The 27,328-nt window shown below is 41.0% G+C and overlaps 1 protein-coding gene across 3 annotated transcripts in view; it reads left to right on the forward strand.

The window, feature by feature from the left end:
• LOC136872333 (nucleoside hydrolase) overlaps positions 1-22,085 on the forward strand; it is a 168,900-nt gene extending 146,815 nt beyond the window's left edge. For all 3 annotated transcript variants that reach the window (XM_067146143.2, XM_067146145.2, XM_067146144.2), the window contains exons 6-7: positions 4,778-4,914; positions 21,656-22,085. In XM_067146143.2, coding sequence (XP_067002244.2) covers positions 4,778-4,914; positions 21,656-22,015 — 497 coding nt within the window. In that variant the 3' untranslated portion in view covers positions 22,016-22,085. The remainder of the gene's footprint in view (positions 1-4,777; positions 4,915-21,655) is intronic.
• The last annotated feature ends 5,243 nt before the right edge of the window (positions 22,086-27,328 follow it).

A 27,328-nucleotide genomic window follows, 5' to 3' on the forward strand; every position in this document is an offset into this window, starting at 1 on the left:
CAATAAGAAGCGACGTGTTAACAGTTGTACTTAACGAGGAAAACGTAAATGAAGAGCTAAGACGACTTGGACAAGAAGGCGGGGTTTTGAACAGCTCAGAATGGCGAGCTACGAAAATGTTAAATTTGACACCATACGAGGTAACTGCATCCACATGATCACGATAAGCGGGTACGTTTTTGTAATTGGATGTTGCAAAACGTTCATGATGAAATAATTGATCCATGCTTAATATTTTTCTCTGATGAAGTATGGTTCCATTTACCTGGGTATGGTTCCACGCAGAATAACAGATATTGGAGTACAGAAAACCCCCATCGCATATACAAAATTTCTTTACATGGTGAATGAATCAGATTATGGTGCACAGTGAATGGATGCAGAATTATAGGACCTATCTTTTCTTAAGGGCACAATTAATGCACAAAGATAAATATACTCAAACCATATTTTGACAAACTGACACTGACTGTCGAAGTGGATATTTTCAGCAAGACTGCTGCTGCGTGTACAGCTAATGCCACATGTATCTTAATTGAGGAAATTTTTGAAGACCATGTTATTAGTATACACTTATGACCATCACGGTCCCCACATTTAACTGTTTGTTACTTTTATGTATGTACGGGGGAGCTTAAAAAAAACTGTATACAAGAAACCCTCAGTCGTTGGACGAACTGAAAGAACATATCCAGAAAGAAACAGCCTGAATTACGGAAAATGAGCTTATGCGTGTGATCGGAATTTCCTAAGACGATGCCAGTAGGAGAACATCTCCTGTCATAAGGTACGAGCTTATTTTCTTAACTCTTTATTAGTAATTTTGTTAATTCGTATTTTCTTAATTTTAATTGTTATCACATGTGATGCACGAATAAAGTGAGCGAAGTGCTGTCCTTGTTGTGGGCGCGCCTGCCGATGAGAGAGACTCACTATGTTCACTCGGTGGAGTCTGGTGCGCTCCATACTGTCGACTGTTTCCAGCGTACTTTTACCTTACTGTCATGGAATTTATAAGTTGTTACCCTTTAGTGTTCTTAGGGCCGACATCACTTCATTCCATTTCTCATTAAGACTCTAACGTGTTTCTTCTCTTGTATGTATATCAGACAGTTGTTAGAAGATCTGGTTTCAATAAAAGTTTATTTTAAATCTCCCAGTGATGAGTGGATGCAGATAATATTACATAGAGGCTCTGAAGAGTGCAAAGAAGTGAATGGTCAACAAAATTCAGGGAGGGATGAACAAAGACAAAGGAATGACTGATTTAATTCATCTTGTAAAAGAACCGAGCATTGCTGTAGGATGGTCCCTGGCAACTTTCTTCTAGCAGACTGAAAACAGCATTTGTGGATTAGGAGAACACCAGCAATGAAAACAAATGCTAATTGTATGAACATAGCTACTGTGTGCAGACACTGTTATTCGATGCCATTTAGGCAGCATGCACATCAATTTTGACTTTCTGTTTTACTCTACCAGATGGTATCTCTTGAGCAATCTATGGCTGAGTTTAATTAATTTTATTGGGCAAGCACTAAATGTATCACCAGAAACATTTTACACGCCAACATCATACAATACAGAGTGTCGCCCTTCAGAAATCTGACTACCTCTGCTGGGTTTGAATTTTCCAACTTTTCTTACCCTCATTTTTTCATGAAATTTCACATACAGGGAACAATAATAGTTTAAATAGGATTTGCCTCTTCTCACACATCATCTGTAACAAAGAGATAAACCCTGACCTCTTTTCATAAAACAGGTGTAGTTAAAAAAAATGCCTAACACATTTAGAGATTGCTGTGGTAATCCAGCTGAACTGAAACAACAGTTGTTATTTATATTAGTAATCTAAGTAATTGGTATAAATGATCAAACATAGGAAACTAAGATGAAAGATAGTAACACATACTAACAAACCTCGTCCTGTCCCTCTTGTCATTGTGTTGCTTTTTTCCTTATGATGGCTTTGGGCTGAATACTCAACATTACGATACATTGAAACATGTTCCTAATAAATACTGTAAACCTTCAAGTTTTATTTTATAAAAACTTAGTTAATGTACAATCTTCTTTTAGTAGAGTTTCTACAAAAAGCTAAAATAAATTTACTAGTGAATATTCCATTTCTAGGAATTTCTAGGAATAAATTGTGTTACTGTATAAGAAGGGAGTTCAGTATATAATGCATCCAGGCTGTGGGTTCAATTTTGTCAGCTTGTGTCGGTTGTGCAGACTTGTGTGAAGTCTTGCATTGTCGTGCAGAAGGGGAAGTTCATTTGCATTTTTGTGGCTACGAACATGCTGAAGTCGTTTCTTCAATTTCCTTAGACTAACACGATACACTTCAGAGTCCCAGAAGACCATAGCCATGAGGGCTGAGGGTACAGTTTGGAACTTTTTCTTTGTGGGAGAGTTGATGTGGCTCCACTCCATGGATTGCCGTTTTCTTGCTAGTTCGAAGTGATGAATCCATGTTTCACCTGTGACAATATTTGAGAAGACATTGTCACCTTCAGCCACATAATGAGCAAGCAGTTCTGCACAGATGTTTCTTCTTTGCTCTTTATGGTCTTCCATTTAGTGGGAACAAAGCTTTGAACACTCCAATTGGTGGATAAGTGTGTCAGCACTACCAACAGAGACGTCAAGTTCAGCAGCGAGGTTATTATTTATTTAGCATTTGGCTGTACATATCAACGTTAGTCAAAAATGAAATACGTATTTACATTATTTACAGTTTGACTTTCAAGTTGTTAATAAAGTCTATTACAGCTGGACCTGCTTCCACAAAGTCACTGAAGTTGCCACTATAGGAATGCGTTGGGCAGTCATTCACTATGTGCCGTATGGTCTGTCTGGGAGCACCACAACTGCATTCTGGTGAAGGTATATGTAGAGAAGATCTGCACATCTGCCATGGTTTGTTCTTATCCTGTTCAGCGTTGACCATGTTTTCTGGAGTACGTGGAAGCCACTTGCTGGTGCTGTGGTGCTTGTGATGTCTTGCAGCTGACATTGAATGTTTTTTACCAGTTCTTCCTTCCAGGTTTGCAAGAGGTTGAAATTGTTGTTTGCCAGGTGTCTTGCTGTCCGGATGGAGGGGTTCCCCGAACGTAAATGTCTGGCTTCAGCAGCAATGATGTCCTGATGTATTGGTAGCTGATCGTTTGCATTTATCTTCTTATACTCCCAGAGTAAGGCATGTTTGAGTTTGAGTTCCGCTGGTGGAATGTGACTCAATGCTGGTGACCAGAATGTAGGTGTTGATTTTACTGTGCCAGATACAATTCTCATTGACTGATTCAATTGGGCATCAGCAAGTTTGATATAGCTTCTGCTGAGCCACACTGGAGAACAGTACTCAGCTGCTGAGTAGACCAAACTGAGGGCAGTGGTGCGTAAAGTGTTGGCTGCCGAACCCCATGTAGTGCCACGCAGTTTCTGAAGTATGTTGTTTCTAGACTTCAGTTTTACAGCTATTTCCTTCAAGTGTTTCTTGAAGGAGAGTCTTCTATCTAATGTGATCCCCAGATAGTTCAATTCATTGGTGTGGGTTAAGCAAGTTTTACCCAGGTACACTTCTAGTTCACGATTAGCTAGCTTATCGCTTAGGTGGAAACATGTCACTGTAGTTTTGTTTGGGTTTGGCTTCAGCCTCCATTTTCGGAAGTATTCTTCAAGAATGCATAAATCAGTAGTTAGGGTATGTTCTGTATTTTCGATCTGTTTGTCCTGAATAGCAATTGCCCAGTCATCTACATAGCCAGAATCAGTAGTTAGGGTATGTTCTGTATTTTCGATCTGTTTGTCCTGAATAGCAATTGCCCAGTCATCTACATAGCCAAAGTTTCTTGAAATGGTTGCAGGCATGTCAGAGATATAGAGGCTGAAGGGAAGTGGGGCCAAGACAGAGCCTTGAGGCAGCGCATTTTCAAGTTTCTTCTTATTACTGACGGTGTTTCCCAAAATTACTTGGAATATGCGATTCGTTAACATGTTATTTACTAGTCTAGCTGTTCTTCTACAAGGTATTGTGCGTAGGAGTTTATAGATCATGCCATGCCTCGTAAGCAGATGTCAGGTCAATGAATGCAACTGATGTCTTAAGTCTTTTCAGGAATCTGGCTTCAGTGTGGGTGGTCATTGATAGTACTTGATCGACATAACTGTGATTTGGTCGAAGTCCAGCTTGTTCCATAGGTACTTGTTCAAGAATTATAGAGCTTATCCTGTTGTACAGATGTCTTTTCAGTAGCGTATACACTGTGCTGAGTAGTGCAATAGGTCTGTAGCTTTGAGGTAAGTCATTTGGTTTGCGTTGTTTCAATATGGCAAGGTGTTTGACTGTGATCAATCGTTCACCTCGAATAAGAATGTCCGCACGTTCCAACTTTGCAGCCGTCACAGCTGTGTGCAGCCAGCTGGCACGCAGGAGATGAGGCAGGTTTGCTCGACCTTGTTGTGACGATGAAACGCACCTTACCCAAGGATTCACTGTGCTTTTGTCCACTGCCAGGTCTCCGTAGACATTCTGCAAGTGCCTATGAATATCCAGGATGCCGTGGTTTTTCGCCAAAAGAAACTCAATAACTGGTCTTGGTTTGGTACGCACCTCCATTACAGACACCATTTTGAAGGCTAGTTATAGTACTGCCACCTATCATAAATTAATGAAACTCTACGGGCCAAAGCAGGAGTATTCAAGGATGTCCCAAACTGAAATTGGCCAGGAAATAAAATGTGTTGCATTTATACTCAGTTTTACTTTTAGGAATTGGAAATGTAACTTCAGCTGCAGAGTTTAACTTTTATAATGATCCTGAAGCTGCACATATAGTGCTTTCTAGTGCCGTCTGCCCGATCACGTTGCTGCCTTGGGAAACAAGTCTGCATGCAGAAATATCTATGGTAAGTACTTTTGACAGCGGAAATTAACCAAAAACGTTCAAAGCTCTCTAACTTTGGAGATAGGCAACACAAATAATGCGTATAATTTAGTTTTATGAACACCTCGCGACCTGTGTGTCACCAGGTACCCATAATGCCATGTGCTCTGTAATACAAACAAGTTAAAACCAACATTGAAGACTTTGACACGGATATTAACTTTCAATGTGGAACGGCCATACTTAAATAGTAATCCTTTGGTGAGCATTTTGTATGCTGTCTTTTTGGCTGAGTCGGTTAAGGACCGGTGACACGGTGTCTGAGTAGTGGTTCAATTCTAACCTTTCATTTTATTTTTTGACCAACAGATCATGCCCCATTTTAACAGACACAGTGTTTATGGACACTTACTAAGTCACATCATAAAAAGACGAATTCATTCCCTCACAAGTACATTGATATGTTGCTCATTTATGAGGAAACAAGGCAGAAAACAGACCAGTCGCAGCATCTCTATCACAAGCGTTTTCCTAACAGAAGACTACTGACTACCAATACATTCCCAAACCTTGAACAAAGATTGCGGTCAACTGGAAGGGTATCTTCCCTTATAGATGCTCCTATAACATCTGGTCCAAATGAAGAGACTGTTGTGGACACTGTCCAGAATAACCGTCATATTAGTACATGCACAACATATTAACATCAGTCATGCGTATACTGCATAATCATTAATTTCACCCATACCATCTGCTGTTACACCAGCAGCTCCACGGACATGATTTTGTCAATGGCCATTATGCAATGTGACCAATAACGCAGCCTTTTTGTCAAGAGTCATGCTTTAGGACAAATAGCGATTTCACAAAAATGGCATTGTGAATCGCCACAATATGTAGTATTGGAATGTGGGGAAGACAGGGCCCATTTCAAGTGCAGTGGAGAGTAAATGTCTGGTGTGGGATCTTGGGTGACAATCTCATCGCTCTGTATTTCTTTGATGGATATCTAATAGGAGCACACTACCTTCATTTTCTTCAAAATGAACTTCCACATTTGCTAGAGAATGTGCCACTGCTCAAGTGATCACAAATATGATTTCACCAGGACGGATTAGTCATCACGATAGTGTATGAACAGGAACCTGAAGATCCTAGTCGCCTTCGACAACTGATCACTGAGGCATGCCAAGCTGTTACACCTCACGGATTGGTAGTCGTCCGGAACCATCTTCATGATTCATATCCAAGTAAATGGATAGGAAGGGGATAACCCATTCACTGGCCTGCGGGTAGTGTATGCACAGGAACATGAAGAACACCTGACATATTACAACGTTGTGCTGAAATCAAGGTGATCAACATTTCAAATGCTGGGTGCCTACAGACCATCATGTCGTAGTCCAACCATGCTAGGTAACATTGGTCCGTTTCAGAACCAAATAAAAACAGGATGATATGTAGCCATATTACAGTCACTGTAAATGGTGTTAATAAAAAAAAAGTGTACCAGCCTGTGAATTCAACCTACTACCAGACAGCAGTGATGCGCGATTTAGCCACCTTAACTACCACAAGCCGTGGTGTTATAGTCCTTATATACATTTCCTATTCAAATGTAAGATAGTGTTATTCGCAGCTGTGATCGTTTTACACATACTATAACCTTTCAATGGATTCCGGATCGAAGATAAAGGAACCATTGAAGGTTATGATACTAAAGAAGTTAATGGAAATCATATGAAAGCATACTGCCACAGGTGTAGAATCTCTTGGAGGTGGAAAGTGTTTGTAGAAGATTTTATTTGTAAATCTTTTTAAGTAGTACTTACTGTATGATCTGGAGCATTTTATTTATATTCCATTCAGCTATCTAACTTGAACAATGTAAAAAAAATATTTTCCTAACATATGTCGGTTGTAAGTAGTATATTACATTTCTATATTTACTGGAACAGTCCAGAAAGTTTGTGATGCGGAATTTTTAGAACAGGGTGTGTTGGCCCTTATTAGATATGCATTCTAGAAATATGTTCTTACTATTCTGGAAATGGAAGATTCGCGATCGTATGCATTCGAGAAAGTGGTTTAAACGTCAACGACCAAAGAAAGAGTTGTGATTGGCTACTCCAAGGCCAGGGTTCCCTTTTTAAAAGGAGCTAGGCAGCATTTCGTGGCCTGTCTTAAGTCGGTCTGTCTTTAGCCTGTCTGTCTTTGGTCTGCCATCTGCCGGAGTTTTGACATCGTCGGCGACTCCTCGCTTTCAGGCTGGGCGGCCTAACAGTAAGCACGGTTGTTTTCAGTCCCGTTTTAATTTGCATCTAATTTTCGTTAAAGTATCACACAGGAGATTGCCCTAATCGCCACTCTATTAAACTGATGTTTGGGAAAGGTACGTTTAACTTAAATCTAAATTGTAATAGCATACTGTGTTTCTTCTTACCTTCAAGATTGTATTGTGCAACTTGGTTTGTAATTAGATGTACGGTATTTGCTTGACTCTTTGAACTTATAGGAAGCTCTTGTCAAGGAACATGTAATTTGTTTGTCTCAAGGAACATGTAATTTGTATTTCACAAACTGTGTATCGATATTTTCCGCATTGCTGAACTTGTTCGTAATTATTTTGTAAAGTCCATTTGGTATATAATATTTTTGAAAGTCAAAGTTCACCGTTGATTTTTCCGACAACCACAACCTAAGGTACTCCATGCCCTTGGTAGGTTCCCAGCACCGTTCCACGTTCCTTGTTTGTTATCGTCAAGTTACCCTCACTGATATTTACTTGTGCTGTTTTTGCCGCAGTTCATTACATGATTATGGTGTGTATAGCGTTTAGGTACCTTGTAATTTAATTTACTTTCCTCCCTTTTAACTGTGTTTGTGTGACCGCTGAAGTACCGGTTACATATTGGTAGCAGAGCGTGGTTGTGGGCGAAGAAAAGTGAATGGTGATCGTACCTAACCTAAAACACAGTAAGGTTTGTGATTCGTATATCACTTCAAAATGTTGTTTCTACCTGTCAGGATGGCTTGTGCTGTTCCTAATCCTTTCCATTTACGAAAGTCAGAACTCATTTATGAACTTCGTATCCACAAAATTAATTCAACAGGCAATGTTAGAGATAATAATAATAATAATCATCATCATCATCATATGCCCTCAGCTACTGCATGCAGACATTTTTAATTTGACGCCATCTGGCTGTCTGTTCGTCAGTTTCGACGTTTCGTTTTACTCTAGGCCCACTAGATGGCAGACCGAGTAACCAAAACTCTCTTGGGATACTATGGCTGAGATTTAATGAATTTTGTCGGATAAACACCAAATGTGCCACCAGAGATCTTTTACATGCCGGCATCGTACGACATGGAGTGTCGAATGGACATTTTTTCCACCCTTCAAAAATTCCGACTACCTCTGCCGGGTTTGAACCGGCTATCTTGGGATCCGGAGGCCGACACTCTACCACTGATCCACAGAGGCAGTTAATGTCGGAGATGTCACTAGCCTGTTGAAACAGTCTCTTAATTTGCTTATAACCATACCCGAGTTAACTACAGATGAGTTGCGTGAGTCTTTGGCTGTGGTTAAAGATAAGTTAGAATTCAACGCCATTCTTGTGTCATTTTGTGCTTCTGAGCCATCGCATGGCCAATTAGCGTGGGTTAAGGCGCATTTACTACATTACCTGGACAGAATTAGGGATTTGTTGTCTCTCAAATTACCGGAAGTTGAGCGGCAGGAATGTGAAGCCTTAGTAGTACAGTTTTCGAGAATATTCGACAAAATAAGTGGTTTGCTTGAAGGGAATAAGTTGAATAACACAGATTCCAAGTTCAAGTGCCTATCCCATCTGAAACGTGTGAAAGTGTTGACTCTGGTTCTGCATCTGTTGCTGTTCAAGTGTGTACTCTGACATCTAGTGCTGGTGTCATTCAGGAGTCTGATGTGACTAATGCTCACCTGGGATCTTCTGTTTCATTGTCTGGAGCTAGGACACCTGTAAGTGACTCAAATTATGTATCTTCTTTGCATGTTGGTACCTCTACTGATTTTCCTGTGTTGTGGCTCAGTGTCTGCCCTCTATTGTTACACAACCCGGTTCGGAGGCAATGGTGCAGAACCATCACCCCCTCTTAGCGCCACTGGTATCTAGTGCTCTTCTAGGTTGCATAACCCCTACACAAGAGGTTAATGCTCCGATGGTCTCTCAGATTAGCGAGAACTTTTCACAAATGAGATTATCTGCGCCCGTAATGTTGCAGGCTAACGCTAGTTCTAACCTAGCCTTCTGTACTCCATCCTTTTCTCAAGAGCACCCGAATCAAAGGTACGATGCCTCAGTAACCCCTCTGGACCACTCTAAGCCTTCCCGGGCACCTCCTACACCTGTTTTCCCCCAGATTATCTCAAACTTACCTCACCCATTGACTACTGTGTTTAAAGAAATCTCTAATTTTCGGCTGACTGCGTATTTATTTATTTATTTATTTATTTATTTATTTATTTATTTATTTATTTATTTATTTATTTATTTATTTATTTATTTATTTATTTATTTATTTATCGGGACTCAGGGTATGAAGCCTGCTATTCTGTCCGACCATACATACACTTACATGAAGAGTTAAATATACACTAAATTATCTACAGTTTAATATCTTAAGGTATCAATTAAATGTTTTAATTAACCTAATAACTCAGCTATGATCTAATCCTACTATGTTATAAGAAATTATTATTATTCATTAACCAGGTTTGACAGTTTCTTAAAGCGGAGGTGGTTTGACACGCTCCTAATTTCAGCAGGTAGGGAATTCCAAATTTGGCTGGCGGCGGCTATAAATGATCTACTGTAGCCAGTTGAGCGGTGAATGGGAATGCTTAGTACTGCAGTGAATGATGATCTGGTAGGAATACTAGAAGGTGATGCTAGGTAATGGAATTGTGTGGCAAGGTATTCAGGTGTGTGAAGGTTCAGTATACGATGTAACAGGGAAAGAGTGTGTACATTTGGTCGCTCTCTTAAGTGTAGCCATGAAAGCCTACCAAATGCGGGAGAAATATGGCTAAACCTTGGTATATCTGAAGTAAATCGAACGCATGCCTTTTGGAGCTTGATGGAAAGTGAGGCGTTCAGGTTACTGTATACTACGTCACAGTACTCGAATATTGGCATTGCCATACTTTGGATAAGCAGTTTTCTTACATTTTGGGGGAGTAAATCTCTGAGTTTTTTAAGGGAATGTAAGGAATAAAACACTCGCTGACATATGCCTGTTACATGATCGTTCCAACTAAGGTTTTTATCCATTATCATTCCTAAGTTTTTAACTGTGTCTTTGAATTGTAACTGATGAGGTTGATGTTTGATGAGGTTATTTCCTTCCTTCGGTTCTTAATTGAGTTCAAGGATCAGGAAATAGTGTACAATCTCTGTAACAACCACGTATTTCAAATTCTATACCCGGATGTATCTGGAGCTCTTGCTGAGCATATTGTCAGTGCCATTTCCGAAAGATGGACTGTAGATCAATTTCATGCACATGTGCTTGAATTTTTCATCCCTTCTCGTGCCTTGTCTGCTTAAGTGCAGAAGCACTATTTCAGAGTGCAACACCTCAACGAGTCATTATCTGAATATGTTCAAGATATTAAGCTCCAGGCTAGGATTTTCCGGCTCCACTATTCAGAGTCACAAATGTTTGCCAACATTATTGAAGATCTCGCCCCGAAGTACAGATCATATCTGGCTCTTTCACCGCGACCAGCAACTTTCGCCCAGTTGGAAGCCGTTACAGTTTCTGCAGAAGATGTTCGATATGCCGACCAGTTACGCCTTGCATTAGCCCCACCTCCTATGAGCATGCCCTCTCCTCAGAATTCTAAAACCACCCCTTCACCTGCTTCCAACTTGCGTAATCCTCGTTCATGCTTCAATTGTGGGTCCTCTGCTCATCTCAAGCGGGACTGTCATAAGGTTGGGGCCTTAGGCAATGCAAAACCTGCCATGGGTAGAGGCTCTTCCCCCAATACCGCTTGCCGAAAGTGTGGGTCAACTCGGCACTTCTCTAGGCAGTGCCCACGTAATACTTCAGGCTCTGGACCTCCCGGCAATAGTAGTTCTAGATGACTAACTGCCCATTCTGATGGCAAACCCCAAAGCGTGGCTTCTTGTTTGATCTGTCAAAACTCAAACTTGGAGGACAATTTACTTAATTCTGAGGCTAATGATTGGTCCCAGTCTGACTCTGGTGCTCATTCTTTGCAGTCTTGTGGGATTTCTGCCATACCTTCTTGTAAACTATCGTACTTATGCATAGAGGTGAATAATGAACCTGTCTGTGCGTTACTAGACTCTGGGAGTAGTATCAACTTGATGAGTGAGACCTGATACGATTTGCTGAAAACTGTTTGCAAGCTACCGACATTGGAACCCATGTCCTTAACCTGCCATACTGCTAATTCCAACTCATTGAACATTGTAGGATCCCTAGATGTCAAGATTAGAGTCCATGATTTCACATGGAAATGCCAGTACTAGTGGCAAAATATTTATCCTATCAGTTCATATTGGGTGCCAATTTTATTGCCTAAATGGGCATGATTTTGGACCTGCAGCTCAATAGATTCCAATTTAAATTTTGTGCAAGATCCTTTGAACTGTGTGATCGCTCCCCTATTCACCCTTGTCACGTTAATGCTGTTACTGAAGCTTCTGACACCGGGCAAATTGGCCATGCGCTTAGAGGCACGTGGCTGTGAGCTTGCATCCGGGAGATAGTGGGTTCGAATCCCACTCTTGGCAGCCCTGAAGATGGTTTTTCCGTAGTTTCCCATTTTCTCACCAGGCAAATGCGGGGCTATACCTTAATTAAAGCCAAGGCTGCTTCCTTCCAACTCCTAGGCCTATCCGATCCAATCGTCTCCGTAAGACCTATCTGTTGATTCACAATTAAGTACGTACTTTGTCAATTTATATATTATTCATCTAAACAGTGTTATGTGGCTGAAGATGTTGATAATATACGAAACATGTACCACTTTTAACCATTAAATTGCCTTAAGCAATCATTGTATCGACTAGGTGGAAAACAATAAATACTTAATACTTAATTGTATCGACTGGGTGGAAAATAATAAATACTTAATTGTGAATCTATTGAAGTGCGATATGGACCATGAAGCTGATTTTATGTAAGACCTATCTGTGTCGGTGCGACGTTAATCCCCCAGCAAAAAAAGAAAATAAGATTCTGATGAACCTAAAGCTTTTGATTTTAATAATTTACCCGAAGAGCAGGCCAATCAACTTAGGAAACTCTGCGATAAGTTCCCTGATGTCTTTACCGACAAGTTAGGTGTCACCAATGTCTTAGAATACAAAATTGAAGTCACGGATAATATACCTGTTTGCTCTCTTCCGTATCGGCTGTCACCTCCCAGAATGAAAGCCCTAAAGGCAATAATAGCTTAAATGCTCACTGATGGAGTGATACACCCTTGTAAGTCAGCCTATTCTTCTCCCGTGTTTCTGGTTCCTAAACCGCAAGGTGGTTATCATCCTGTAGTGGACTATCGGATGTTGAACCGTAAGGTGTTTCTCCAATCGGTACCCCTTCCTGATTTGCACTCTTGTTTTTGTTGGTTTGGTAATGCAAAAATTTTTACCACCTTCGATTTAAATCAGGCCTATTACCAGATACCTCTTGCCGAAGAATCAAAGCACCTCACAGCTTTTGCGACCGATTGGAACCTATGTGAATTTGAGCGGGTGCCATTTGGGCTGGCGACTGGAGCTGCTGTCCTTACTTTGTTACTGGATTATGTTTTATCTGACATTAAGTTCAAGTTCGTTTATAATTACCTTGACAATTTGGTGAACTTTAGCGATACCTTCGAGGAACAGCTTGTCCATCTCAACAAAGTGCTTGAAAGACTGCGTAAAGCAGGACTAACCCTCAAGGCCACCAAGGTTTCTTTCGCACAACACCAGATGTCCTTCTTAGGCCATATTGTGTCGGGGAAGGGTGTCTCAATTGATCAGTCTAGTACTGCCGCCATCCAGAATTTTCTCCACGCCAAAGGACGTCAAGGCTGTAGCCAGATTCATTGGCATGGTTAATTTTTTTCGTAAATTCATTCCCAATTTTGTTGAACGGGCAGTCCCATTAAATGCCTTCAGATGAAAGGATGCCAGTTTTGTGTGGGGTGATGCCCAATGTGAAGCCTTCAGGGACTTGATATCCGCCTTATGTAGCGCTCTTGTACTGGCTATGCGAGACTTTTCTAAATGCTTCACCCTTCAGACTGACACCTCTTCCTCAGGCATATCCGGTGTTCTCCTTCAGGAATTTCAAGAGGTGGTCATCCTGTTTCTTATGCTTCTTGTGCCCTTAATCCTGCTGAATGAAATTATTCCATTTATGAGTTGGAAGCCTTAGCTGTTGTCTTCTTTTTAGAATGCTTCAGAATGTACTTGAACATCTCCCTTTCAATCTTGAGACTGATAATCAGGCATTGAATTGGGTACTGGCCAAGCTGTGAAGGACCGGTCATCTTGCACGTTGGGCAGTGCGCATCTCAACCTTCCAATTTGAAGCTCGCCAAATTCGTGGCACGGAAAACGTTGTGGCTAATGGCCTCAGTAGGATGTTCTATCCAGGCAGCTCTAACCCTTAATCAGAGCCTGCAGACCCCTCTCCTGAACAAGGATCAGCCTTTGTGAATGTATTTCTCACTGACTCTCCCTTCCTTTTCAAAGATATAACCAAACATCAGGAGGACGATGCTGAGTTAAAAGCTATTATCGACAGGATGAAATACGGTACGCATGTTAAGCCTTACATCCTTAAGAATGGTGTCTTGTGTTGTCCTGCTTGTGGTTGCAGAGACCTCAAAATTGTAGTCCCAACTAACCTGGTTCCAGCTCTCTTCAAGTATTTTCATGAATCCCCAGGTGGGGGTTCATCTGTGCGTTTTCAAAACGAGAGAGAAAATTCGTAAGCATTTCATTTAGAAATTCATGGATAGTGAGATCCGTACCCTTGTCAAATACTGTAAGACTTGTAACATCAGTAAACCTGCCCCGAATACTCGTCTAGGTCTCTTGATTTCCGAGCAAGCTTCTCGTTCAATGGAGAGATTGTTCATTGACTACATCGGTCCTTTCCCGAGATCACGGAAAGGCCATCGTTTCATACTTGTGTGTGTTGACACCTTTTTGCGTTTTACGTGGCTGTTCCCAACTTGTATGGCTAACATCAACACCACCGTCTCGTGCTTGAAACAGATATTTGCTTCTTTTGGACCCTGTCAATTTCTGATGAGTGATAATGCAAGAGCTTTTACTTCTGTTCAATTCCGGAATTTCTGTTTTGATCTATCCATTGCTCATGTATCCACTAGCCCGTATTACCCGAGGCCAAATTATGCTGAGAGAGTGAATCATAACCTGCGATCTGTTCTCGTCGCTTATCACTCTGCGGACCACTCTAATGGGATTCATCACTAAATTGGTTATCGTTTGCATTTAACACTGCCATCCATGAATGCCACAAGCAAACCCCTGCTTTGTTAATGTTGGCCTTTACTCCAAATTCTCCAGTATCTAATCTGTGGTCAATTAATGATCTTCTGCCCGACAATGCCAGCCCAGAAAAGATCCGAGCTAATTGGCACCGTGCACGAAAGAATTTAAAGGTTTATTACGCTAAGGTCCAGCGTAATTACAACCACGGGTGAAGGCCGCACAATCTGTCTGTGGGTGACCAGGTGTTTATTAAAACGCACCCCGTCATTAATGCTGCGGACCTTGTAATCAGTAAGTTGGCCCCCAGATTTTGAGGTCCCTGCACCATCTTAAAGTTCCTTACCCCGGTGTCATTATTGGTGAGCGATCCCGAAAGGAAAAGGATCAGCAGAGTGGGCTCCTCTCCCTCATAAAATTGCTCCCGCTCTACATACACTTGGGAACTGATGATTCACTTCATCAACAGAAGGAATGAGGAAAATACTAATTTATAAAATAAGTAAATTTGACAGTTTCTAAATAATAGTCTTTTGCCTAGCTGAGGTTTTAATGACATACCTCGTTTGTCTGGGTTTGATTCCCCATCTGGAAGTAGAAAAATTTTAACACATTGAGGTCGAAGGCCATACGCCGTACAGGCTGTGTCATTTATTGCAGAGATCGAGAACCGCACGGCATACATTCTTTGGTTTTCATCGTTACTACGGAACAAATGTACTTTGTGTATTGATCGGCACTGCAGTATAAGTATAGCTCTTGAAACTGCAGCTTTAAATGTGATATTCCTTCTTTCAGATCGTTTCATATCTGTGTCAACTCAACAGTGGTGTGCACATAGTGGCAGCCGCGAGAGAAGTTAAACTGAACAACAGTGATTTAAAGATAAAAATTTCATTGTTCCGTATTGAAATTATTGATGTTAAAAATTAAATAACTGGAAAGGAGGTTCAACCTATTCAATACTCAAAGGAAAGAAACGTAGCAATCACATTTCTATTTAAATGGGACCGGTTTCGACCTTAGTCTAGGTCATCATCAGCCATAAAAACATATAAAATGTTTATGAATGTTGGAGGTCAGTTCCACACTCTGTTAGGCACAAAAACACGACACCACATTCTGTCCTGCATAAAGTCACAACACTACTAATCAACATACGAAGATCAAAAAGGCTTGAATTCGCAGACGAACAGATCTGTAGTAGAAAGCCGCCAGCTCCCGGTGACCAGCGCGGCACACTCAAGGTCACGCGCTGCGGCCAAACACCAAAGTAGAGTGGAGAATGTTTCTGGAGTACGGGTGCTCATTCAGTTATACTAATTGGCGTCGTATATTTTTATATACGTAATTGGCTTCCCGCAGCCGTGACAGGTTCTGGACCTTCGAAACGTTCTCCACTCTACTTTGGTGTTTGGCCGCAGCGTGTGACCTTGAGTGTGCCGCGCTGGTCACCGGGAGCTGGCGGCTTTCTACTACAGATCTGTTCGTCTGCGAATTCAAGCCTTTTTGATCTTCGTATGTTGATTAGTAGTGTTGTGACTTTATGCAGGACAGAATGTGGTGTCATGTCTTTGTGCCTAACAGAGTGTGGAACTGACCTCCAACATTCATAAACATTTTATATGTTTTTATGGCTGATGATGACCTAGACTAAGGTCGAAACTGGTCCCATTTAAATAGAAATGTGATTGCTACGTTTCTTTCCTTTGAGTGTTGAATAGGTTGAACCTCCTTTCCAGTTATTTAATTTTTAACATGAACAACAGTGATTCGTGCCAATTGAACAGACCTAAGAGATCACACATAATATCTCTTATACAAACAATTCTGAACAACGAACACCTACTAATTTCAATCCACTATTTCCATGCTGAGGGATCTATCAATTGTATTTCAGTTTTACAGGTGTAAAGTAGTAAGTATGAACTCAGATATAGTGAAATGAAAAATTATCTAACTTCAGAACTATTATTTAATATAAAAATCCTAATTTCGTAATGTCCAGTCCATTGGATTAAATAGTGTGAATGTGACCAAGACCTCAAGGTGTTAAGGGAAGGGAGTGACATATGGCCCCGAGGTTGTTTGGCCTATATGAGTACGAGGCTAATTTCTGGGGAGCAAAGATCCCACGTAGTGCCTAGTGGGACTCCCTAGCCTGTACAGAGATGTCGGCACATTCACTGAAAGTTTTGTGATGGCCCTCATCACCAAACAGAAGGTATTCGTAAAGTGTCTCTAGCTAACCAAACTTTAGAGTATCGTTACCCTGTTCTGAACAGATCCAGCCGTGCCAGATGAAATGAAACATGCTGACTTATGACTGGCTGTTTGAGACCAATATTTACATTTTGTTATTACATGTAATATAGAGCGTGGGTTACTGTAGTCACGTCCTAGTTCGTGAACCATGGGCAACGGCTGAGTGGCCTAGTTAAGTAGTCCTGAGAGTCGGGATACCAGTTGCTATGGAATGGGAGTGGGCATCTCGGACATACTCTGAGTCGTGGCCCTCCTTGTGCTCAGGTGGCTAGGACTATACAGTTCACCGGTGGTCCATAACCCATTAGAGGAGAGATCCTCACTTGGACTATGTGCAAGTAGGGTAGCATGCTGCTTCATGTTTTTATCGAGCTCAGAACATTTTGAGCAAGCCTCAGACCTATGGGAGTATCGGAGTCCCAGTCCCATTTGACAGGCGAGGGACTCCTTGGATACAACTTGGCGAACGAAATGGAATTCGATTGAGAGCTATCGATATTAATGGGGCTTATGGAAGAAAGAAGGTAGAACTGGCTGAGTCAGCAAAGAGGATTCATCTGGATGTGCTAGGAATAAGTGATATTCGGGTAAGGGGAGATAGCGAGGAAGAGATAGGAGATTATAAAGTGTACTTGACGGGTGTTAGAAAGAGAAGGGCAGAGTCTGGGGTAGGGCTCTTTATCAGGAATACTATTGCATGCAACATAGTTTCTGTTAGGCACATAAATGAGCGAATGATGTGGTTAGATCTGTCAGTGGGAGGAATTAGAACAAGAATTGTCTCAGTGTATTCACCATGTGAGGGTGGAGATGAGGATGAAGTTGACAAGTTTTATGAAGCATTGAGTGACATCGTGGTCAGGGTCAACAGCAAGGATAGAATAGTGCTAAAGGGCGATTTCAATGCGAGAGTTGGAAATAGAACTGAAGGATACGAAAGGGTGATTGGTAATGTTGGGAAGATATGGAAGCTAATGGGAATGGGAAGCGTTTACTGGACTTCTGTGCTAGTATGGGTTTAGCAGTTACGAATACATTCTTCAAGCTTAAGGTTATTCACCGCTACACATTGGAGGCTAGGGGTACCGGATTCATAATAGACTATATCTTAACCGACGTCGAGTTATGGAAATCTGTTAGGAATATACGAGTTTTCCAAGGATTTTTCGATGATACAGACCACTATCTGATCTGTAGTGAACTAAGTATCTCTAGGCCTAGGGTAGAGAAAGTGAAATCTGTCTGCAAACGAATAAGGGTAGAAAATCTCCAGGACGAGGAAATTAGACAGAAGTACATGGATATGATTAGTGAGAAGTTTCGAGCAGTAGACAGTAAGCAGGTTCAGGATATAGAAAGTGAATGGGTGGCATACAGGGATGCTGTAGTAGAAACAGCAAGTGAATGCCTAGGAACAACTGTGTGTAAAGATAGGAAAAGGCAAACATCTTGGTGGAATGATGAAGTGAGAGCAGCTTGTAAACGTAAAAAGAAGGCTTATCAGAAATGACTCAAAACAAGGGCCAAGGCAGACAGGGACTTGTACGTAGATGAAAGAAGCAGAGCGAAACAAATAGTTGTTGAATCCAAAAAGAAGTCGTGGGAAGATTACTGTTTTATCCTTTGTTACTGTAAATATGATTATTGACGTGTCCCATATCACTGTATGATCAGTTGGACGAAATAAAATACAATACAATACAATACAATACAATTTTGGTAATAACCTGGAAAGGCTAGGTCAAGCAGCAGGGAAACCTTTCTGGACAGTAATAAAGAATCTTAGGAAGGGAGGGAAAAAGGAAATGAACAGTGTTTTGAGTAATTCAGGTGAACTCATAATAGATCCCAGGGAATCTCTGGAGAGGTGGAGAGAATATTTTGAATATCTTCCCAATGTAAAAGGAAATCATCCTGGAGGTGTTACGAACAGCCAAGCTCATGGAGGAAAATTATGTTGGTGAAATTATGCTTGAGGAAGTGGAAAGGATAGTAAATAAACTCCATTGTCATAAGGCAGCAGGAATAGATGAAATTAGACCTGAAATGGTGAAGTATATTGGGAAGGCAGGGATGATAATGGCTTCATGGAGTAGTAAAATTAGCGTGGAGTGTTGGGAAGGTACCTTCAGATTGAACAAAAGCAGTAATTACACCTGTCTATAAGCAAGGGAACAGGAAGGATTGCAACAACCATCGAGGTATCTCATTGATTAGTATACCAGGCAAAGTATTCACTGGCATCTTGGAAGGGAGGGTGCGATCATTAGTTGAGAGGAAGTTGGATGAAAACCAGTGTGGTTTCAGACCACAGAGGGGCTGTCGGGATCAGATTTTCAGTATGCATCAGGTAATTGAAAAATACTACGAGAGGAATAGGCAGTTGTGATTTTGTTTTGTAGATCTAGAGAAAGCATATGACAGGGTACCAAGGAAAAAGATGTTAGCTATACTGGGGGATTATGGAATTAAAGGTAGATTATTAAAATCAATCAAAGGCATTTATGTTGACAATTGGGCTTCAGTGAGAATTGATGGTAGAATGAGTTCTTTTGTTCACAGGGGTTAGGCAAGGCTGTAATCTTTCATTTTTGCTGTTTGTAGTTTACATGGATCATCTGCTGAAAGGTATAAAATGGCAGGGAGGGATTCAGTTAGGTGGAAATGTAGTAAGCAGTCTGGCCTATGCCGACGACTTGGTCTTAATGGCAGATTGTGCCGAAAGCCTGCAATCTAATATCTTGTATCTTGAAAACAGGTGCAATGAGTATGGTATGGAAATTAGCCTCTCGAAGACTAAATTGATGTCAGTAGCTAAGAAATTGAATGTCAGATTGGTGATACAAAGCTAGAACAGGTCAATAATTTCAAGTATTTAGGTTGTCTGTTCTCCCAGGATGGTAATATAGCAAGTGAGATTGAATCAACGTGTGGTAAAGCTAATGCAGTGAGCTCGCAGTTGCGATCAGCAGTATTCTGTAAGAAGGAAGTCAGGTCCCAGACGAAACTATCTTTACATCGGTCTGTTTTCAGACCAACTTTGCTGTACAGGAGCGAAAGCTGGGTGGACTCAGGATATCTTATTCATAAGTTAGAAGTAACAGACTTGAAAGTAGCAAGAATGATTTCTGGTACAAACAGGTGGGAACAATGGGAGGAGAGTGCTCAGAATGAGGAGATAAAGGCTAATTTAGGAATGAACTCGATGGATGAAGCTGTACGCATAAACCGGCTTTGGTGGTGGGGTCATGTGAGGCGAATGGAGGAGGATAGGTTACCTAGGAGAATAATGGACTATGCTACGGAGGGTAAGAGAAGTAGAGGTAGACCAAGACGACGATGGTTAGACTCGGTTTCTAACGATTTAAAGATGAAAGGTATAGAACTAAATGAGGCCACAACACTAGTTGCAAATCGAGGATTGTGGCAACGTTTAGTAATTTCACAGAGGCTTGCAGACTGAACGCTGAGAGGCATAACAGTCTATAATTATAATGTATGTAATATAAGTCATATTTAGCCTGTTTTGTCAACTTTGTTTTATCAAGAAAACGTTCTTCCTTTCAGTACTTAAAATGTTTACTGTTTAAAATAAAGTGAAAGGAACATCTTCAGTCTTACGATGAACAAAAGTTATACAGGCATATTTAAAATGTTCTTATGTCGTAATAAACTTAAGATCTATTCAGTGTTGTGTCTTTGTGTATCATCAAACAACGAAGTGGCAACCTGCAATTAAAATTCCACTTGAAAAATTTAGTCATGATGAATACAGAGAATTGTTGTACAGCTTAGATTTTCCTGCTACTGTTTATAGTAGAATACGTTCCATTTCAGAATGGTGTGTGATAACATTGAATTTATTTACACCGGGGGAACTTATTTCATATTGTGTTTGAAAGATGGTCTCATGTGTAACGTAATCTGGATTAAAAATAGTTTTGTAAAGTTTGTACATGAAAAAGTACTCAGATGTGCCTTATACTACACTTGATGCCAGTGATTTGGCCAAATTCTGGGCAGATACCATTTTTCTTATATTTTGTTAATCATTTTTTCTTTTTAATCATTTAATCGGTATTATAATGTATTTGCTTCTGATATAAATGATGATACAGTGGCTACGCTGTTTGAAGCTATTGATCTAGTAACATCCAAGAAATTGTCACTTAGAAATGCTCACGAGAACTACGGGATGTTATTATGACTGTTAATTTTCTGCTGTTTCCCATTCGTGAGCTGCCTTGCCATAGTTTCACTCCAGTTTTGAGGGGAAATTATGCAAGTAAAGAAATCACAAATACTTCTAAGGTGAGAGAATTGAATACATAATATTCAGCCAAAGCATAGCTGAAATAATTGTTTTTGCTAAATATTAAACCATTTTTCTTCAACAGTCAATTTGTCCCAATCGCACCCCAGTTTACCAGTTTACACTGATCTTATTGTTACACATAAAACTGTAAAAGTAAAAAATGGGAAGGAAACAATCATGGTCTTAATTAAGATACAGTCTCTATAGATGTTGGTTCCCTCTATCATAAATTTTTTGGTAATGAGACAAAGTCTCTCATAGTGCATTGGCACTGCTGGTGGCTCCAAGTAGCCTACAGAGTGGCCTCCATGGTGTGCCATTTACCAACTGGTGAGCCTAGCTTAGCACACTGGGGTGAAACGCTGGCAACCAGGAACGAGTTAGCTGGAAAATTTATAATTTCCATTAACGGACCAACTGTATTGGTATTATAAGGTACAGTCTCAGCATTTGCTTGGTGCAAAAATGGGAAACTATGGAGAACCACCTTCAGGGCTGCCAACAGTGGGGTTCAAACCCACTATCTGGCAGCTACACAACTCAAACCGCATAGCCACTCACTCGGTCACTCTGTAAGATAATTAGAAACATAACTTTCTTCACAAGCAAATAACATCATACTTATCTAATTTTCTCTGTCACTTTACCAGGACTGGAGATTCAATGTTTTAGGGAAAATGAACAATGAAGCAGTCAAGTTGCTAAATGCTGTAGAGGAAAAGGTCTACACTGCAGCCCAGTTGTCTGTATGGTACCCATGCGACGCTGTTGTAGCAGCGATATTTCTCTGGCCGGAGATCATAATCAAGAAGCGTGACTGTCACGTGTCTGTGGAACTGCATGGCTTTCGCACTAGAGGTCAAGTGGTTGTGGATCACTTGAAGAATAATAAAAATAATGTTACTCTTATTGAACAAGTAAATTGCATTCTTCTACAGAAGCAACTTCTTTGGTCTATAGAGCATGGTATAGAAAGAAGCAGTGATTTAAAGCTTGAAAACAAACAATGAAACTATTTGTTCAAGGCAAGAATATTCATCTTTCTCAAGAAATGTAGCTTTACAGTCACATCCATGACAACAATAAATGTTAATTTCTCTAAAATTTATGTTTTTATTTTTTGTACCTTCTTTGGCATGGAGATCTCATATCCATTGAAGGATAGAGGCTATAATTATGTGCAACCTGTACTCAAAAAGTTCCAATCAAAGTAAAGCATATTAGGTTTGTTGAAGGAAATGGGCAATAGCTACAACCCTAAAGGTCCCACTGTAAAAGTTTTAAATAGTGCTGAGCAATCTGAAATGGAGTCTTGAGATTTCTCGAGACTAGCGCAGGCAATTTTTCTCACGAGAAATTTAGAGAGATCTCGAGAGCTTTGTCCCCGCATTGTGTGACGAACAGCGTGTCGTAGTCCTACAGGAGCTGAATGTTGTTTGTGCCGAATATGGGAATAGCCTTCTCCATTCCGTAAGTATGTGTCAACAGGCGACTAGCGCATTCATTTCTTTCATTTCTACCGAGGTCTAATTTCATGCAGTACAACATAATTATAAAGGATAGCAGCAAGTACACGAAGTACCCTCCTGGATAATGTGCAACCACCATTACACATAAGTGGAACGTGTAGTCTAAAATGCTCCACTTCTTTCGACAGGCAGGTGTACATCCCACATTCAATATCAGATGACCAGTATTTGTGTTTACCAATACCTTCGTGATGAAGGAAATAATTCCTTAGGATGTTGTAGAGTATTTGGGTCATAATTAGGTTCTTCGGTATATGGCGGTGCAATGAGTAATTGTTATTATTATTTTTTTATTATTCGGTTCGTTACGACCCCTGAGGATCACGAGTGACTTGTTCGGTACGTCTTCTTTCTTCCCAATACCTCTTCATTCTCTCACTCCTCCTCTTTCTCTCGGCTTCCGTGATCTGAATCTGGATCCTGGTGTCTGTCCAACTGTGACCTTTCACGAGCTTTTTGTATTTGGACCTATCCTTTACTGTCATCAGTGGATATTTTTCCTTTATGCCAATAGTCTCCCAATCTTCTCTGACTTCCTTCATCCACTTATTTCCAGTTAAGCAGGTTGCATTCCATATCTTCTTCGTCAGCCTACTGTCATCCATCCTCATGAGATGTCCAACAAATCCTAACCTTCTCTTTCTTATCACACTCGAGATTGGTTCTATACTCGCATATAGTTCCTGCCTTGATCTGTGTACCCAAATTTCACCTTGTTTTTTGGTGCCCCATATATGTCTCAAGATTCTTCTTTCCTCCTTCTCCAATTGTATGCAAGCTCTCTTGCCCAATGTCAGCGTTTCAGTTGCATATAATGCAGCATTCCTGATGGTTATCATGTAGTGTCGCAGTTTGGCGTTCCTCGAGAGGTTCTTCTTTCCATATGTAATCATGGCTGCATATCGTAGTTTCAGCAGCAGTTTAGCTCTGTCTGTGGTACTTTTGTTGCTTTGTACTTTACCCGTGATGTTCTCACCTAGGTACCGGAAGCTGTCGACTCTCTCTACCACTTGGCCTTTTACATTCCAATCGGTCTTCGTATTCAGTACCTTCGTCTTGTTGTAGGCTATTTTCAGACCAACCTTTGCTGCAGTTTCTGCTAGATTTACTAGTGCCAACTTTGCTTCTTCTTCCTTCCCATGTAACAACACCATATCATCTGCGAAGGCAAGGCAATCCACTATGACATTGTTTTTGATCTTATATCCAATCTGTACACCTTCAATTCCCATGGTTCTATTCAACTGTCTCCACTGCTTCACCACTTCATCCAAAACTAGGTTAAATAATATTGTCGGACTCCTGTCTTAATTTCAAAGCTGTCTGACAACATACTCCGGTATCTTACTCTAGCAGTTGTATCCTTCAATGTTTCCCCCACCAATCCATGTGTCGTAGAATCCAATCCTCTGTCGCTTAGGATGTTCAGTAGTGTGTTCCTGTCTATTGAATCGTAGGCTTTTGCGAAGTCTACAAATGTAACTATTGTGTCTTTTCCTTTCCTGTGTCTGTGTTCTATGATTCTCTTGAGTCCAAAGATCTGTTCTACGCAGTTTCTCCCTTTCCGGAAACCACCCTGGTATTCTCCTATGGTCGATTCAAGCTGTGCTTCCACTCTGTTCAGCAATAATCTCGAGAGTATCTTGTACCCAATATTTAGCAGTGACATACCTCTGTAGTTATCCAGTATTCTTTTGTCTCCTTTCTTATGTACTGGTATAATTATGGCTTCTTTCCAGTCGCTAGGTATCTTCTTATTTATCCAGATGTCCATTATTATTCTGTACATGCTTTCTTCCATTGCAGGACCACCCCATTTGATCTCCTCGGCGCATATACCATCATTACCTGCCGCTTTGTTGTTCTTGAGATCCTTGATTGCCTTCACAACTTCTGTTTTGGTGGGTGCTCGTCCTTGGTTGATATCTCTGCTATACTGTAGAGTAATACTCCCTGTGGGTGCTTCTGTGTTCAGTAGATCTTTGAAATATCTTGCCATTTCCTCACATACATCTTTTTCTCCTATTTTCAACTCGCCATCTTGTCCTTTCACAAAAGGTTCTCTCGCCTCATAACCCTTTATCCTGCTCTTCATCTCCTTAAAGAAGGATCGTGATTTGTTTTTCTTAAACGCATAATCAGCTTCTTCCAGCCTCTCGTTCCACTTTTCCTTCTGGCATTCCTGATCGTCTTGGCAGCCATCTTTCTCGCTGTCTCGAAAGTTGACAGGTCCTCTTCCTTCTTGGTAGTCTGCCACCTTACCCACATCTTCCTCCTGTACTCTACCGCCTCTTCACATTCTTCTGTCCACCACTCATGCTTCCTTCTCTTGTTATTAGTGGCCAATCGTTTGGATTCTTCTCTAACCTTATCCTTTAAGTTTTCCCATTTACTCTCCACTGTCAGGTTCTTCATGTACTGATCTTGGTTGTTGTTCAGCAGTTCTCTGTCGATCTGGTGTGAGTTTGTGTTCGTGTTTCTCTTAGTTCTGTTTGGTATCCATCTACATTTGATTTCAGTAAGATAGTGGTCAGACTCCATCCTGCTGTTTTTCCTGACTTTGGTGTTCATGATCTCTGGATTGTTTTTGTCTCGGATCGCTACGTGGTCTATCTGCCTTTCACCAATTCTATTGCCCGGACTTACCCAGGTTGTCTTTTTTACTCGCCTTGGCTTTGTAGTGTGTGGTCATGATTCTCATCTTGTGTCTTTTGCACAAGTTCACAAGCCTTTCTCCATTCTTATTTGTTCTCTTGTGTGCAGGGTATTCCCCTACAGGGCCTTTGAATCTCCTTTCAGTGCCTAGCTGAGCATTGAAATCCCCCAGCAAGATCGTGACACCTCTCTTGTTTGCTTCCGTTACTACCTTATCCAGTGTGTTCCAGAAGTTCTCTGTCCCTGCCTTGTCTGTTTTGTTCTTATCATTTGTGGGGGCATGTGCATTGACAAGTGTATAAGTTTTATTGCCAATTTTCATCATCAAGTATGACAGTCTCTCATTCACACCCTTCCAGTCAATGACACTACTCAAGAAGCTTCGGTCTACTATAAACACCGTACCAAACATAAACGGCTGTTGCTTCATCTTGATACCCAGTTTTCCCTTCAAAATTACGTATCCTTCTGATTCCACCGTATCTTCATCTCTGAATCTCGTTTCCTGTAGAGCCAGTATGCCGATTCCATGTTCTCTCATTGCATCTAGGACTTGTTTCAATTTCCCCACTCTGATCATGGTCTGTATGTTGATGGTTCCCAATTTAAAAGTTCTCTTGGGTCTGATCTTTTGTGACCGGCGTATTGAGGATGTTGAGGTATTGGGGAGCTCCGACTCTCCCTCCGCACACGATACAGGTTCCCCAGAATCCGACAACCAGCTTGCGTCGACTGAGGTCGACGGGGGATTAACCCCCTGGGGTAAAGTAGTGATTATCATGTGCTCCATGGTTACTTCACAAGCCGAAGTATTAAGCTGGGCTACGGCAATATCGGTAGCGTTGTTACAACTGAGGTAATGAGCCCCAGAGGGCATTTTATACCTTCTGCCAGGATAATGTTCACCCTAGTTGGTCAGGGCTGGGAGTAGGCATTTCCTCCATACCCCCCGAATAGCTATGGTTTTCCCGCCAATACTCGGGTGGCTGACTGCAGTGGTTTCCCACTGGGCGATGGGGTCGCCACATCCCTACGCCTAAATGAGTAATTGTATCTAATTGTATGCGACAACTTTAAGATGATGTCCGAAACAAAACATAAGTCATGGATGTAGGTTATTGAGATGTCACATAGCATAGCCCCCTGTGTTGTTTATTCAAAAGAAGTAAAATACATCACCAGAAATACTTCTAGGATAATGCGGCAGTTAAAAACACACTGAAGGGGAATCATCACAGAGAATGCCTCCGACCAGGCCTGAATAACAAGAAGCTATTCTGTCGACATCAAATGCAAGGTATGCAGCTAGATGTACATCCTATTTACACTTATTCACAAATTATACAGGGTTATTCAGCTAAGATATCTACCTCAAATAACTCTTGAACATTTTAAGTTACTGACATTGTGTTTTCACTTTCGTTAAGGGGCTTATAGTTGAACATGCAGTAAAAAATATATCGGCACACATACGAGAACACTAACGGTATACTATGAAGTTACTGGGACATCGCACAGATCGCAGCACAGGAGAATCGGTCTTCATTACCACCACCCTGTCGAAAGATTTGGAGCAAACTCAGGCATTTTAGACTATATATTCCACTGTTGCATATAGGTGGTTGCATCTTGCCCCGTCTCACGTTTTATTAATGCACGCCTCTATTATCCGGGTAGATATACATCCTATTTACAGTTATTCACAAATTATGCAGGGTTCTTCAACTAAGATGTCCACAGCTTAAGATACTGACATTGTGTTATGGTATTAAGGGGTTCATAGTTGAACATGCAGTACTTTTCCAGGCTTTTGACACAGCACACACATTTCCATATGAGAACGTTATTTTACAGAATACATCAAGCTTACAGTCATAGTTACTGGAACGTCGCACAGATCGCAGCGCAGGAGAATCGGTCTCGAGATCTATGACATCAGTCCTGAGTGAGAGCGTTGCCCATTACTAGTTTTAAAGGCCCCGTGTGCATCTTCCATCTATTAAAGAGGAGGAAGCAGTTCAGCGAGCAAGCTGTTCAACAGGAGCCGGAGTAACCCCAGTCCTACCCTTATAATTTAAAAGGAGCCAGAAACATTTCCAAGCACACATCTTTCCAGTGTGCATTCTGAATTTTGCTGAA

The sequence above is a fragment of the Anabrus simplex genome, chromosome 4, assembly GCF_040414725.1.
Source record: "Anabrus simplex isolate iqAnaSimp1 chromosome 4, ASM4041472v1, whole genome shotgun sequence".
Classification (NCBI taxonomy): domain Eukaryota; kingdom Metazoa; phylum Arthropoda; class Insecta; order Orthoptera; family Tettigoniidae; genus Anabrus; species Anabrus simplex.